The following is a 16,771-nucleotide window of genomic DNA, read 5'->3' as shown; positions in this document are numbered from 1 at the left end:
TTTTCAACAAAAAGTTACAACCGAAATTAAAACATATAGCAAAGTTTAAATGATCAGCCCTGTGTTGTGCCTCCAAGTGATGCATTAATTATTAAGCAGGTGCTTTATTTTATAGTTTTTTTTTGTGTCAACAAAAAATTATTTCATTAGAATAATTTCAACAAAAAAGTGACATTATATAAATCTAAAAATTAAAAAGTTAACACATAAAGAATAGAATATCTATTTTTTTCGAGAACTATACAGTTGGCAAGTTTTAGCTGCAGTCATCGTCGTATATATCAATGCAATGACGACGACTTTCGATTTAAATTCTTTAAATCTACTAATCTTTCAAGTAGTATCGATACACATAAACACGGGGGAACAAAGATAAGCTTGTAATGACCAGCTTCTCTTTGTTTACTTGTAAATTTGTTATTTAAAAAAAGCTTGCTAAAAATTAAAAATTAAATGGAAAAGTCGTCTTCATTGTATTGAAATAAACGTCGACCACTGTATTAAAACGAATTATTAACGACAGGTGTGACTTCCCTCACCATTAGGTAAACACATTCTGTTCAATCCACAGGGCTGGCCCTAAAAATAATCATTATTATATCAATTACTAGCTGAAGTGTTCGGCGTTACCCGTAAAATTAAAAAAAATTTAAAGAAAAATTTCGATTTTTGAAGAAAAAATCGATTTTTTTATTTTTTGTTACTCTCTGGAAACCCATGGGTTTCCTCAAAAAATGTCAGCCCATTCGGTCCATCCGCTTGGCGAGCTATAGCCAAGGATTATAAGGCAAGGAAAGAAATTTCAGAAGTGTACACATCTTTTGTACTGCAGTGTACTGTCTCTGGGCGGTAATGTAAACACAAGACGAATGTCGAAGCCTGAAATGGGATCCATCTTTCACATAAAAAATCGATGAAATATTCTGGTCATAGGAAACTATTATGTGAATTATCAAAATTATCAAAATTTAATACTTTTAACCTCCCCGGATACTAAACGAATACTGATGCATCTATTCTTGTTTACAAATTCCGCCCAAAGAGAACTGGTTTCAATATGTACGCAGAGTATACACGACCTCAATAAACTTTCCTTGCCTAACATTCTTGGCTATAGCAAACATATATACATACATATATATGCATAGAGAATAGAATATATATATAGAGGGGAATTTACTAGAAAAAAGTGTAAAACGGCCATTTTGTTGTACTGTTTCCATACTGCAGGTGTACTTCACATATTTATGCTATTTAACCTTTTGGGCCCTGGATTATCATTTTATAGAAAGTCTGAAATTAATGTTATAAAAGAAAACCAAATTATGAAATAGGCTAGTTTCATAATTGACCAATGATCATTTCACAACTCTATGTGCCTTTCACCTTACAAACGATGATTTTCCGTTACAACTATAAATCAAATGATGGTTTTTATTCACCTAATTCATTATAGAGTTTATTTAACAGCTTTAAAAATTTCGAAACTGAAATGAATAGTCTAGAGAACAACTGTATTAATGTACTCTATACTGCACATAATTTGTGAACATTTACATGATTTGTATACTTTGAACTCCCTTTCAGGCTGAAAGGGACTGAACAAATTCATACCGAGAAATTCTTTTAATTCCTCTCTAATATATATTCTATTCTCTATGTATATTTGTATGTGAGCAAAGAGCTTTATTATTTAGATAAACTGTGTTTATTCGTTGTAGATCACGAGGATTGGGAATCGAGTCGGACCGCCATTTCAAAACAATTAAACACATGTGCTGCAGAATGTCGTCTTTGTATGTTAAAGGGACTGTCAACGTAATTCCAAGTCTCTAAAGCTCCATTTCAAAACAATTAAACACATGTGCTGCAGAATGTCGTCTTTGTATGGTAAAGGGACTGTCAACGTAATTCCAAGTCTCTAAAGCTTCATTTAAAAAATTACATCTTCCTATTCACAAAACCGGTTCTTTGAACTCTTTATCTGAGTAACAATGAGAAAGTAATCGTCTTTATTTTATTCTGAAAAGAAATTGAAAGTATTAGAAACCGCAATTAAGTTAAATAGAAAATATAAAATTTATGTAGTAAGAAAGTTAGAAGAAAAAAAGTTTCTGGAAAAATGTTCCAATTTTCTGAAGTCCTTCGACAAATGTCACTGGTAATAAAGTCCTGAGTTTTAGATTCCTGGGACTTTTTGTGCATAAAATCATACTGGAACCAGAAAAAAAAGTCTCAAAATGGTTGGTAGGACTTTATTTCCAGAGACTTTTTTTCCAGGACTTTATTCCACAGAACTTTTTTAAGTGCCAAAATCAAGGACTTTATATCTGAAAACTTTTTTTCAAAGAACTTATTGTTTTCTCAAAAATGATCACGTTCAATATTGAATACCTGACATGTATTGGATATATTGGGACACTTCTCTTGTACATATACATTATGGAATACCTGACATGTATTGGATATATTGGGACACTCCTCTTGTACATATACAATATGGAATACCTGACATGGTTTGGATATATTGGGACATTCCTCTTGTACATATACAATATGGAATACCTGACATGTATTGGATATATTGGGACACTCCTCTTGTACATATACAATATGGAATACCTGACATGTATTGGATAAATTGGGACACTCCTCTTGTACATCTACAATATCGTAGGGTTTACCCATCACTGCTAGAATGTACGGTATAGACCTCTGTCGTACACCTGTACTTTTATCCACACTATGCACAAACTTTCTGAACAAAAATAAAAGTTAAAAATAATGGAATTCAAATATTAGAACTCTGCAGGGGAAATTATATCGTCTTCATAATAAAGGATTAAATCTACCAACAAAATAATATTAATCTTTCTTGTTCTGGTCTTTTTTATAGTTTTATTTTTGTTTTACGTTAAGTTGTTGGCAATTATGTGTATATTGTATACAAAAAAATTGTCTAAACTTAATATAGAGGTAAAAGACATATTTCTATTCATTGAACAAACTCTTAACTCAAAATCATCCCTTTTGAAAGTTTTTTACAATCCTCTATATTTGAATTACTGGTAACTAATAACTATATTGCTACAAAGATCTGCAATGAATGTGAAAATCAGATCAAGTTTTGTTTATATTCCTCCCAGATACTGTAGTAAACTTATTTTGTAAACAAATATATGTGGATTCCATTTTCATAGGTTCTTATGTGTATAAGTTTAACATGGATGATCTAATTTTAATGGCAAAAGAAGAATATGCTTACAATATTATTTAAATTTATTTAGGTGTTAAACGCAAAAACTATGCTGGCAAAAAGAATCTGTTCAAAGAAGAAAATTTTAATGATTGTTTGATACACATTAAGAGAAATAGTGAAATATTTACTTCCTCCAATCTGTCCAAAGAATTCTATCCTGCGTAATAGAAATCCCATAAGGATAATCTCCAGGTACCAGTTCAGCTACTGTTCTTCTTCCGTTGCCGTTTGCTCCAATACAATCTACGAAAAGAAATCTCAAAAAATGTCTATGATTAAATTTTGTGAACATTTTAAAATTTTGGTTTATTTTCAAAAAGTGAATAAAGCATAGTTTCGTAAAATAGATTATTTAAGGTCTTTACCTATTTTGGGTTTAATATTTCGGTCTGATCTACCAGCATCTGTCCAACATACTTCGTAGTTGAAGTAATCTACTGCTATAGAGTTAGGTTCACCTACTCCAGTATCAACTAGAACCTAGATATAGTTGGGTTCACCTACTCCAGTATCAACTAGAACCTAGATATAGTTGGGTTCACCTACTCCAGTATCAACTAGAACCTAGATATAGTTAGGTTCACCTACTCCAGTATCAACTAGAACCTAGATATAGTTAGGTTCACCTACTCCAGTATCAACAAGAACTTAGATATAGTTGGGTTCACCTACTCCAGTATTAATTAGAACCTAGATATAGTTATGTTCACCTAATCCAGTATCAACAAGAACCTAGATATAGTTGGGTTCACCTACTCCAGTATCAACTAGAACCTAGATATAGTTAAGTTTACCTTTTCCAATATCAACTAGAACCTAGTTACAGTTGGGTTTACCTTCTCCAGTATTAACTAGAACCTTGATATAGTTAGGTTTCCGTACTCCAGTTTCAACTAGAATCTAAATTCTTTCTTGGGTTCACGTTCTCCAAAATCAGAAGCTATACAAAAATCTATCTAATATTTTAAGAAAGAAACCTGTCTCCCGGATCCGTCCATGTTTGCCATCTCTATCCTTGATCCATACCGATCCCAATCCGTCCAGTAGATTTTCCCCAAGCTTGGGTGTACCGCAATCCCTCTGGGGGAATCCATACGATCCTCTACTATTTTATACCTGAAGTTAAACACAGGGTTACGAACAAAGAAACAAATCTAAATGACGACCTAAACTCTGTGAATGATTAAATTTCAAAGTTTATTTTTCTTAATTGCCTTGTGCATGTGCATTGCATTGTCCAATGAAAATATGCATGTTTTTTAATGGTAAAAAAATTACTTTGAAAAAAATAAACAAGAATAAAGCTGAAAGAAACCGGAAAAAAGTCTCATTTTTTATGGGTGACCCTGTGAACTGGTTGGGGCCGGTTTCTTAAAAGCTTTCTCCAGAGAAAAATCGGATAAGATTAAAAATATGACCAACGATTCATAATTCAATCATGGTTAATCTTAGATTATATTTCGTTTTATTGATCTGTCCCTTTGACCGACCTGATTTTATTATCTAGACTGATGACATGTATAGTTTCTGCTCCAGGGTCTGTTATATACAGGTTCCTGGAGACCCAGTCTACTGCTAACCCTTCAGGGAAACTAGAGGTTAACAATACTTAACTTAGAAAATCATAAATTTCCAACCATAGACTTTTTTTAACTATTTAAGATTTTTTTAAATTGTTTAAAAGGAAAAAATGCATGGAACTCAAATGAAACCGTAAAATTTATCTTACATCTATGAATGAGATTCACTATTCATGATGAATAACATCTGTGGTAGAAAATTCGAAAATCTTAATCCAAAAATTGCATAAATTCCAGAGTTACCCAGAAATTTGTTGTAAAGAACTATTTTTTTCAATGCAAAATAAAATGAATTTTAAAAAAGGTAAATAATTGAGACAATCCTTCTCTGGGTTTTAAACCACTTGATATTTTGAAATAAGTCCTGTTCCTAAATCCGTCTGCTAGAAAAACTTCTACTCCAGAACCGTCTATACTGGACATACTGATTAGTTTATTGGTGGTATCACTCCAGTACAGTTTTCCCCGGCTACAGTCTATATCTACCCCTGCAGCCAACTAGATAATAGTTTATACAGTTTATACATTCCCCAGCAACCAGCTAGATAATAGTATATAGAGTCTATATATACCCCTGCAACTAGCTAGATAATAAAATATACAGTTTATATTTAGAAAGAAAAAAATATTTCTGTTTCAATTGTATATTAATAGGTTTAGAAAGTAAAAATAAACCTCCTTGGATTGTATATTAATAGGTTTAGAGAGTAAAAATAAACCAGTTTAAATTGCATATTAATAGGTTTAGAGAGTAAAAATTAAACTGTTTGGAATGTACATTAATAGGTTTAGAAAGTAAAAATAAACCTGTTTGGATTGTATATTAATATGTTTAGAGAGTAAAAATAAACCTGTTTAAATTGTATACTAAAAGGTTTAGAGAGTAAAAATAACCCTGTTTAAATTGTATATTAATAGGTTTAGAGAGTACAAATAAAACTGTTTAGATTGTGTATTAATAGGTTTAGAGAGTAAAATAAACCTGTTTGAATTGTATATTAATAGGTTTAGAGAGTAAAAATAAACCTGTTTGGATTGTATATTAATAGGTTAAGAGAGTAAAAATAAATCTGTTTGGATTGTATATTAATAGGTTTAGAGAGTAAAAATAAACCTGTTAGGATTGTATATTAATAGGTTTAGAGAGTACAAATAAAACTGTTTGAATTGTATATTAATAGGTTAAGAGAGTAAAAATAAATCTGTTTGGATTGTATATTAATAGGTTAAGAGAGTAAAAATAAACCTGTTTAAATTGTATACTAATAGGTTTAGAGAGTAAAAATTAAACTGTTTGGATTGTATATTAATAGGTTTAGAGAGTAAAATAAACCTGTTTAAATTGTATATTAATAGGTTTAGAGAGTAAAAATAAACCTGTTTGGATTGTATATTAATAGGTTTAGAGAGTAAAAATAAACCTGTTTGGATTGTATATTAATAAGTTAAGAGAGTAAAAATAAACCTGTTTGAATTGTATATTAATAGGTTTTGAGAGTAAAAATAAACCTGTTTGAATTGTATATTAATAGGTTTAAGAGAGTAAAAATAAACCTGTTTAAATTGTATACTAATAGGTTTAGAGAGTAAAAATAAACCTGTTTGAATTGTATATTAATAGGTTTTGAGAGTAAAAATAAACCTGTTTGAATTGTATATTAATAGGTTTACAGAGTAAAAATAAACCTGTTTGGATTGAATGTTAATAGGTTTGGATCCACGACCACTAAAAGGAACCTTGATGATGGATATACCCTGAGCTAGGATAAGTTGGTTTCCCTCAAACCTTGGAACTGGCTCACAGCTTAATCCGTCTCCGAAGAAATTCTGCTTACACCTAAAGTTAATAAATTCTGAATAAAAGATTGAATTATTCAAACCAGAGGTAATTAGACAATGTATTATTGAAACTAGAGGAAATTTTTGTATTTTTTAAACAAGAAAAATTTAGAGATTGTATTTTTTAAACCAGAGGTAATTAAAGATTGTATTATTGAAACCAGAGAAAATTAGAGATTGTATTTTTTAAACCAGAGATAATTAGAGATTGTATTATTGAAACCAGAGGTAATTAGAGATTGTATTATTTAAACCAAAGGATATTAGAGTTTGTATTATTTAAAGTAGAGATAATTAGAGATTGTATTTTATAAACCAGAGTTAATAGAGATCGTATTATTTAAACCAGAGGTAATTAAAAATTGTATTATTAAAACCAAAAACAATTAGTGATTGTTTTATTTAAACCAGAGGTAATTAGAGATTGTATTATTTAAACCAGAGGTAATTAAAAAATGTATTATTTAAACAAAAAACAATTAGAGATTGTATTATTTAAACCAGAGGTAATTAGAGATTATATTATTTAAACCAGAGGTAATTAGAGATTGTATTTTTTAAACCAGAGGTAATTAAAGATTGTATTATTGACACCAGAGAAAATTAGAGATTGTATTTTTTAAACCAGAGGTAATTAGAGATTGAAACCAGAGAAAATTAGAGATTGTATTATTTAAACCAAAGGAATTAGAGTTTGTATTATTTGAAGTAGATATAATTATAGATTGTATTTTATAAACCTTAGTTAATTAGAGATTGTATTATATAAACTAGGGAAAATTATAGATTGTATTATTTAAACCAGAGGTAATTAGAGATTGTATTATTTAAATAATTAGAGAATGTAGAGATTGTATTATTTAAACCAGAGGTAATTAGAGATTGTATTATTTAAAACAGAGGTAATTAGAGATTGTATTCTTTAAAACAGGGGAAAATTTAATATAGTATTTTTTAAACCAGAGGAAAATCATATTTTCTATTATTTAAACAAACCTAGCATTTATCCAAGACATATATAGAACTGTATTTTAAATCATTAGAAAAAAATATTAATTTTAATATTCAGAACTCGTCTTTTTTAAATTAAAATGAATTTTCTGACCTGCATCCATGAGTAGAGTCCCTGGACGGGAAACAATCTGATCAAACAATTCTTAACATTTTCCAAATTTTGAAATTATGGTAATTTTGAAAAAAAAAGTTTTTTTCTTGAAAAAAACACTAATTTAATAATTGCTTTAACAATATTGGGGGGTGCCCCTTCAACTAAACTTATACGCAAGCATAGTAGTAGCTGCAATACTAAGCAGAAAGTTAGTAATATTTGTGACTTTAAAAGATGTGAAAAACATCCCGGCTTTTTGACGTGTTGTTATAGTTTATATAGTGCGAAGTGTTTAGTAAATCCCGATCTGCCACCCCGTCCTCGGTTTGAAATGAAATCACTGTGGATTATCTAGAATATTCCTGAATTAGGATCGCAGACTGCTGGGTTGTGTGTACAGGGTGCTGCGGGAGAACATGAGAATCCGTCACCAAGAAATCCGCGTGCTTCGTCACACGTACACCTGGATATTGAGCCGATTTAATGAAACGGCTGAACCGATCAGACCCCGAATTTTGGTTCTGTAGTTTGTAAATAGTTTCAGGTCGATTCAGAATTTCAATTCTCTGAACAAACTGTTCTTGATTTTGAAAAAAAAAGTTTAAAAAGGGAAAGTTTGCGATATTTTCTAAACGTACGAATGAAGAGTGCATGCATTTAGAATAACGTTCAGATTTAGAAGCTAAGATTTTTACAAGACAGAGTTTCTTGTGCCTTTAAATATTTTGTTCGTTGTGAGAAACGGTTTAAAAATTTTAATATAAATAAAACTAAATATTTAAAAATAGAGATTTACTTGCAAAGATACTTTTACTTTAAGAAGGGTTCGACTCACAGCGCGACGATACTCTTAAATTATAAAATTGAGAATAAATGAGATATCAGTTTTACTTAAAAAAATAGATTAGTTTTGTTGTGGTTTCTCTGAAGTCACTTGTGGATTTCTATTTCAGCAATAAAATGCGTTGAATTGTCCAAAAAAAAATTTTAAGCTAGAAAAACGACGATATTAAAATTAAATTTAAAATAACCTGAACCCCCTGTCTTCTTCATTAAATATACAGCTAGCGTACTTTCCACAATTGTTTAGTAAATTACAACCGATCATCTGCTCTTTCTCGCAGTACGTTCCGTTACCAGTATATCCAGATTCACACCTTTAACAAACATATCAAACTCATAATACAGAGTACGTTCCGTTACCAGTATATCCAGATTCACATTTTAACAAACATATCAAACTCATAATACAGAGTTCCGTTACCAGTATATCCAGATTTACATCTTTAACAAACATATCATACTCATAATATAGAGTGCGTTTCCCAAATCGTTCCCCCAGAGTGCCCCATATCATATTGAATTATCTCTTAGCTTAGAAGCCACAATACGTTCAGAATACTTAACGAACTCGACATTGTCTGCATGGAAATTTTAAAAAAGAAACTCTGATTTTCTAATCCCTATATCTTAGCAACCCAATTTCGGAGACCTTTGATATTTCAAACAATGAATATAGTTAGACCAAATAATTAAAGTTTTTAAATATATCAAAGGTTTACACCGACAGGGATTAGTAAATTTGAGTTTGTTGGAAAAAACTCAAAAATTTTCTATTTTTCTCTTTATAACGTTTCTCAAAAACGATCATAATTGTTTTTAAGGCCGTATTTTTGAATAAGTAATTTTTATGCATGGAGGAAGTTTTTTCAGAATAAGATAAATTGGGTTGTTTCATTTTGCTATTTAAAGAGAGTTTGAGGTAAACTTAAGTTTTTTATTTTTTATTTTTATTTTAATCTCGTGACGATGATGTTCAAAATTAAAGGTATTCAAACCTGCAGATAAACTTTCTAGACTCTCTTGATCTTTCACATTTAGCTTGAGTATGGCAGTTGTTCAGGATATCACAACCTAAACAAGATACAATCATGTAATTCTAAAAATTCTAATCAATTTTGGATAAATTGGAAAAAATTTCATTTCAAAGTAGATTTACTGTGACACGAAAGGATATGTATACGCATTCTTAAATATCACTATAATAGATTGTATTTTAAAACTCATTATTTATAGACTGTTTTCATAAGTATTACTATATATAGACCGTTTTCTTAAATATTACTATATATAAACTGTTTTCTTAAGTATTACTATATATAGACCGTTTTCTTAATTATATTACTAGTGATGATTTGACAATTTTGTTTAATGGCTAAATCTTTCCTTAGTTTTCTGTATGTTACATTTCCTATCAATGTTACCCCTGTCCTGCAGTGGGCCCATATATACCTGGTTCACCTCCCACCCTTTCTCGCCATTCTGCACTCAATGTATAACATGTGACCCCTGTATGCTGACCTGCATCCGGATTTATTAAGCACTAGCGGAAGGGCCCGGCGTTACCCATGGAAAAAAATTGAAAAAAAATATTTTGAAGAAAAAAAAATTTGAAAAAAAAATCGAATTTTCTTTAGCCTATATTAACACCCCCGGTCACCCTTGAGTGTCCGCTAAAAATTTCAGCCCAATCGGTCCAGCCGTTTGGCCGATTATACGCAACATATATATACAGGTTTGCACCCCCCTCCCCCCCTCCTTCACCACCCAAGCGATAACACATGACCCCTGTATGCAGACCTGCATAGTTCGCCTTCTTCCCTATACACTGGTTTCCACCCCCCCCCCCTTCTTCACCACCTAAGGGATAAGACGTGACCCCTGTATGCTGACCTGCATCCGGATTTATTAAACATAGTTCTCTATCTTCTCTATATCCTGGTTTACAAGCACACACTCGTCTTCCCTCTAACCTAGAAAACATAGATTTGAAAATATTGGATTGATAAAAAATCCAAATCTCAACTTTTAAACTTAAACTTTTCTGAATGAATTATCCAGCTTACCGTTACTGCAGTGTTCTATAAGAACATGTCAATACAAAAGCTTACCTATCTTTAAAAAATCATTTTTCTTTCGGAATTGATTTTTTTACAGAAAAGTGACAATGGAAAAACTGCTAACATGTCGCAAAAATTCGCCTTGATGAACTTTTTTAGAACTTTAGATTTTAGACACATGGGATTTTTAGGTTTAAGGTGATAAAAGCTGAATATAAAAAGGGTCCGCAATTCTATTTTAGATATAGTTTTATACATCTTACCCTCAACATAAGCTTAGCGTGTTGTGCAAACAGTGATTTGCACAGAAAAAAAAATCAGATTCCAGATACACCAAAATTCCGGAAAGCTGTCCAAGGTGTGCGTGCTTTGAACGAATTAACGAGGTTTTAACTATGTGAAATGCTATTCCCAATTTCTCAACGCCAGCATTTTTGACTGCGCCAAGCTGGAAAACAAAAGTTCTAGTCCAGAAGTTAAAAAAAATAATTGGTTGAAATGAAACCCCTTTCTTTTAAAGCCAAACTGACCAAAATAGGTTTTATGTTTCCTTGGAGCTTAAACTTCCAATTTTTTTAAAATGGAAAATATAGGGTTTACGTATTTCAAAACAGGTCTTAACCAAATCTGATGAGAAGCCGTTTAAGTGAATGGGGTTTGAAGTAAGGATCCTTGTTTGCTGAAACATTATTCAATGGATAGATTTAATAATATGGTAGTTTTTCATTCTGTAGTTGGTTTAGTGTTTGTGACAATATTTAACATATCACTGAAAATATGATCCGGAGACAAGCTGATGTTAGATAAACAACTCAATTTAGAATAAAAACATACAGTTTTGGGTCCATTTTTAAAATTTTGATGTTAACATTATTCTTTTATCGCCTTTTTACAGGTTTCCGTTAAGACAAAGTAGAATTCTTCTTGGACGATATTTCAAACCCAATTTTCTAAAAACGGCAAATTAAAACCTAAATTTACCCTGTGTACGCCATGCTCAATTGAAAAGCTGGTTGTTCTTGAATCTATATTTACTACCTGTTAAACCGACACTGCTGGTTCTCCATACAGTCTATATCTGCAGTACAAGTAGTTTTTTGTCTTAACTTCTCCTCGATACAGTGCTCTCCGTTAAATATGTACCCTGCTGTACATGTACATACTCCATATATACACTCTGGTTCAAGGGTTGCATGGTGTACAACAGGTTCTAGGGATACCGGCACATCAGGTCGTCTTCGAGTTGGCTCATCTTAAACAAGCATAATTAGAATATGGCTGAAGATATATCTGAGTATCCAGTGGCCGAATTTAAAGAATTTGAGCGGCGGTTTAAATTTAAGCCGCGGCTTAAATATGGTTGGTTCCATATCAAATGTTTCAAGATTTAAGCCGGCGCTAAATTTAAACCGGGTTTTGGCGGATTTTGCCGAATTTAAACCGCGGCTCAAATTCTTTAAATTCCATCTCGGGTATATATATAATATTCACCTGTATTAAAGGCTGGTATATCTGAAGCACAGATATATCTGAGTATCCAGGTTTATATATAGTATTTACCTGTATTAAAGGCTGGTATATCTGAAGCACAGATATCTGAATATCCAGGTATATATATAAAATCTTCACCTGTATTAAAGGCTGGTATATCTGGATATCTGAGTATCCAGGTATATATATAGTATTCACCTGTATTAAAGGCTGGTATATCTGAAGCACAGATATCTGAATATCCAGGTATATATATAAAATCTTCACCTGTATTAAAGGCTGGTATATCTGAAGCACAGATATCTGAGTATCCAGGTATATATATAGTATTCACCTGTATTAAAGGCTGGTATATCTGAAGCACAGATATATCTGAATATCCAGGTATATATAATATTCACCTGTATTAAAGGCTGGTGGTATATCTGAAGCACAGATATATCTGAATATCCAGGTTTATATATAGTTTTTACCTGAATTAAAGGCTGGTATATCTGAAGCAAAGATATCTGAGTATCCAGGTATATATCATATTAACCTGTATTAAAGGCTGGTATATCTGAAGCACAGATACCTGAATATCCAGGTATATATCATATTCACCTGTATTAAAGGCTGGTGGTATATCTGAAGCACAGATATATCTGAATATCCAGGTTTATATATAGTATTTACCTGTATTAAAGGCTGGTATATCTGAAGCACAGATATCTGAGTATCCAGGTATATATCATATTCACCTGTATGAAAGGCAGGTATATCTGAAGCACAGATATATCTGAGTATCCAGGTTTATATATAGTATTTACCTGTGTTAAAGGCTGGTATATCTGAAGCACAGATATATCTGAGTATACAGGTATATATATATATAATATTCACCTGTATCGAAGGCTGGTATATCTGAAGCACAGATATATCCGTCCCCTGAGTATCCAGGTTTACACAGACAGGTATACATCAATCCCTGAGTCTAGATTACCAGTTTAATCAAATTCTTCCTTAAGCTTAAAGATTTTTTACTATTTTTTAAAAAAATTGCGATGAAAAAATTGTTAAAAATGTAATTTTCCTCATAAACACAGTCTGCATTACCGCCACAATCTTCATCTAAAAGCAAAATAATAGTTATCTATAAATTATTGTAAAGTATAAAATATTAAAATGATATTACTCTGAAATCACGAAACATCGCTCTCGACATTTTGAATACATTCAGTTTACCCAGCAAATCAAATTAGATTTGATGTCGGGTTTCCTTGGTTTTAAAAAGTTTCGTTCTTTTTACATAATATAAAACATCAGACTTATATCCATGCAGAACATAAATTATTCTGAGTAAACAAAAATCTGCAGCCTGACATTAAGGTTTAAGCTGAGTACATACATAAACCTACTGATGTGAAGGTTTAAGCTGAGTACTATACATAAACCTACTGATGTGAAGGTTTAAACTGTGTATATATATAAACCTGTTTGACATGAAGGTTTCAACTGTGTAGGTTCACAGGTATTAACCCCATCTCCTGAGAATCCAGCTGGACACTGTATAACATGTATTTACAGAAACCATTTTAGTCAAATTTAATTTACAAATAATAAATAAAAAGATTTTCTCAAAAGAGTTTGCTATTAATGTTTTGATAAAAAATGTTACATTATCATCATAAAAAGTTACTTGCTTGAAATTTGCCAAAGGGTAGAATAACAAAGGATTTAAATATATAAAATGTCCTGAAAGGTATAAAATGTCCTGAAAGGTTATAAAATGTCCTGAAAGGTATAAAATGTCCTGAAAGGTATAAAATGTCCTGCAGAAAGGTATAAAATGTCCTGAAAGGTATAAAATGTCTGTATATTCCTGGCATAAAGCTTGATATTGTTCAGCAAACACCATACTACAGCTAGCATACTTGTTGCATTCAGTTGAACCACACAATATACCTTGCCCAGGACCTAACAGGTTTAGTTCAATAAATAAAAAATAAAAACTTTTCTGTCGCTTTGTCTAGCTACAGGGTCAACCAAAAAGGATGAGACTACAGAGATGATTGTACGGAATTTGCCTAGTCCGTTTTCTTACATTTAGGGTATCTTGAAGGCCAAAACTGGTTTACTTCTGTGCATAACCATTTAGTAAACTATCAAAATACTCAATTAAATGGCTAAACCAAAAATAAAGCTTTATATCGTCAAAATATTAGTTTTGGGTCGTCTTTACAGTCTCATCTTTTGTGGGTAACCCTGTGCATTAACTCTTGAAAAAGATTGTTTATGGAATCTGAAGAGACCTTTGTTTAATTCTGAAACCCAGATATTTACAACAATTACTGAGAAAATAATGTCAACTGTAATCATAGTTTTGTTTTCTGAAAATGGGGGTAATTTCTGCCATTTTCTTGTTTGTAGTGCTGCACAGATAAAGAGATGTTATCATTATAGTGTTCAAAGGAAGTAAAAGGTACAAGACATGATCTGTTCAGGGGAAATTTGTTTTCTTTCTGAAATATAGCCTTCTGCTAGTGAATCAAATGGTTAAGCAAGAGAAGAAAACATTTACGAATCCAGGGAACCATTAATGTAAAAAAAAAGCACTAAATGAATTCTTAAATGACAAATGGGCTTTAAAAAATTGTTGATACGTGACATTTTACATAGCATATATGGTCACCCTCAGAGGAGAAGACTAAAGAGGCAATTATTTGTACGAAATATTTCTTATCTTTAGATTGTTGCATTAATGAGTTTTAGCTCGTCATTACATTCTTAACCTTCTCTGGGTGACCCTGTAGGTCGGTATTTTTAAAAGTCCAGCAGTTTATTATATTATGAATTTACATGAATCACCATTGTTTTAAAAATATTGTTTTACCTTGAGTATAGACAGGATCTAAAACTTCAAGATTTGTAACCGCCATTCTTTTTCGCCCTTTATCCGCCTTTACACGTTCTGTTTCTATTATAGCGGCGGAGGAATGAAGGGAGAATTTAGAAACTCCGCCGTAGTTTTCATTTATTGATTTTAAATGGAGAAATGAGTTGACGAATATTTTACCGGTTTCTTGAACAGCAAGACTGTAAAAAACCATGTCAAAATATATATTTATAATTCAGAATTCTTTAAAAGAAAATAATATAATTTTAAAAGGGTTCCGGCATTGCAAACTGTATAAATAAGACGTTCAACTTTGGCACTATTAGTAAGAATGTTAAAAAAAGAAATAATACTAAAATACTATTGGTATAACTGTTTTGCACTTTTGTATTAAATGTTAAAGTTTATGTTGCAGTGTGCTCACTAAAATATAGACATCTCTTAACTCTAAAACTAGTCATTCAATTTTAGGACACAGCCTTGACTTTAAAGCGTCACTACGCCTTGGTCTTTGGTTTTTCCTCTCCTCAGCACTTATACATATTTTGTATCTCTCGGCATCATTTAAAATATGCAATGTCCTCGTTTCTAGATTAAGTTTAAAAGTAGGTAGTTGGCTAAATACTGATTAATTTTTGCGTGAGAGCTTGCACATCTAGGTTTACATTGTACTATAAAGATCCATTTTAAATCAATTCTCGGGATAATATTCTTAGGAAACCAATAAGAAAACGTTAAAGTTAACAGTAAAGTTAACTGTTGGCAATTAAAGTTGTGACTCATGTAATGTGTACAGCTTCATTTATTTATTTTGTGTGTGTGAAGAATCTGTGTGGAAAATGATGAATTTATTTTTAATCTAAAAGAAACTCCCTACTTGCTCAGTTTAAAAAAAATCTGTGACAAATCTTTTAAAAGAAATTTCTTCACATTTTGAAAAGCCTGATAAGGTGTTTTGTGGCAAAAGGAGTTGAGTCTTTGCCACACAGTCAAAGTTTCTAATTTCAAATATTTTTGCAACCGGGTAATAAAAACTTAAAAAACTTTCAAACTTAAACTATTTGATCTAAGAGAATTCATAGTTTGCAATATCTAAGGTCTACGACATTGGGTTAAAAAGATAAAGGGATTAAAAATCAGGGATTGTGGTAAATACTCAATTCCTTAAAATACAAAACAACTACGGAAGACAAGATTTTTTCTTCCACTTTGACTGAGCGTAATCAAACTTAAAAGCGGAATTTAAATCATCCTTTGATTGATGTTTAGTTTATATATTTTGATGTTCCTGATTCTACAGATAAAATTAACTTTTCCAAACTTGCTCCCAGTATAGGATGGAGCAGATACTGGAGACTCAACTATTCGACCAGATTCATGATCAACACTAATCAAACAACAGGTTTAAACAAGAACATGATTGACTAATAAACAGACTTTTCATCAGGTAGCACTTAGCCACTGCACATAGTTTGATATCTGTTTTCAAGGATTTAAATGATATTCAGGAGATCAACCGAGATATGGATTAAAAAATAGTAAAATTACTTTATAGATAATTTAATACCTCAATTAAATTGAATTGGTAAAAAAGTATTGAAGTATAAGAAGGTTATATTTGCCTTTTCTGCAGATTTTTAAAGTGAAAATTCTGAGTTTTTTCTTCAAACTCATATTTTTAATTTCTATACATTGCAACCCTATGTTAATGTTGATACT

The 16,771-nt window shown here is 31.3% G+C and overlaps 1 protein-coding gene across 5 annotated transcripts in view; it reads right to left on the bottom strand.

The window, feature by feature from the left end:
• Positions 1-207: 207 nt before the first annotated feature.
• LOC111703716 (nidogen-1) overlaps positions 208-16,771 on the bottom strand; it is a 40,537-nt gene continuing 23,973 nt past the window's right edge. For 2 of the 5 annotated variants that reach the window (XM_023475743.1, XM_023475746.1), the window contains exons 28-47: positions 16,341-16,439; positions 15,050-15,252; positions 14,039-14,133; positions 13,650-13,722; positions 13,250-13,287; positions 13,060-13,150; positions 11,725-11,938; positions 10,520-10,599; positions 9,625-9,700; positions 8,818-8,943; positions 8,149-8,249; positions 7,784-7,820; positions 6,526-6,676; positions 5,210-5,337; positions 4,750-4,851; positions 4,237-4,375; positions 3,625-3,739; positions 3,388-3,502; positions 2,623-2,758; positions 208-579 (exon numbers count right to left, since the gene is read on the bottom strand). In XM_023475743.1, the coding sequence (XP_023331511.1) occupies positions 514-579; positions 2,623-2,758; positions 3,388-3,502; positions 3,625-3,739; positions 4,237-4,375; positions 4,750-4,851; positions 5,210-5,337; positions 6,526-6,676; positions 7,784-7,820; positions 8,149-8,249; positions 8,818-8,943; positions 9,625-9,700; positions 10,520-10,599; positions 11,725-11,938; positions 13,060-13,150; positions 13,250-13,287; positions 13,650-13,722; positions 14,039-14,133; positions 15,050-15,252; positions 16,341-16,439 (2,185 nt within the window). In that variant the 3' untranslated portion in view covers positions 208-513. Of the gene's footprint in view, positions 580-2,622; positions 2,759-3,387; positions 3,503-3,624; positions 3,740-3,777; positions 3,866-3,934; positions 3,992-4,236; positions 4,376-4,749; positions 4,852-5,209; positions 5,338-6,525; positions 6,677-7,783; positions 7,821-8,148; positions 8,250-8,817; positions 8,944-9,624; positions 9,701-10,519; positions 10,600-11,724; positions 11,939-12,177; positions 12,216-13,059; positions 13,151-13,249; positions 13,288-13,649; positions 13,723-14,038; positions 14,134-15,049; positions 15,253-16,340; positions 16,440-16,771 lie in introns of those variants that run through there. The other 3 variants (XM_023475744.1, XM_023475747.1, XM_023475748.1) reach the window with 3 other exon arrangements.

Source organism: Eurytemora carolleeae, unplaced genomic scaffold (genome assembly GCF_000591075.1).
Source record: "Eurytemora carolleeae unplaced genomic scaffold, Eaff_2.0 scaffold481, whole genome shotgun sequence".
NCBI classification, from domain to species: Eukaryota; Metazoa; Arthropoda; class Copepoda; order Calanoida; family Temoridae; genus Eurytemora; species Eurytemora carolleeae.
The sequence above is the reverse complement of the archived record's forward strand: the minus strand, read 5'-3'. Positions and strand labels throughout refer to the sequence as shown.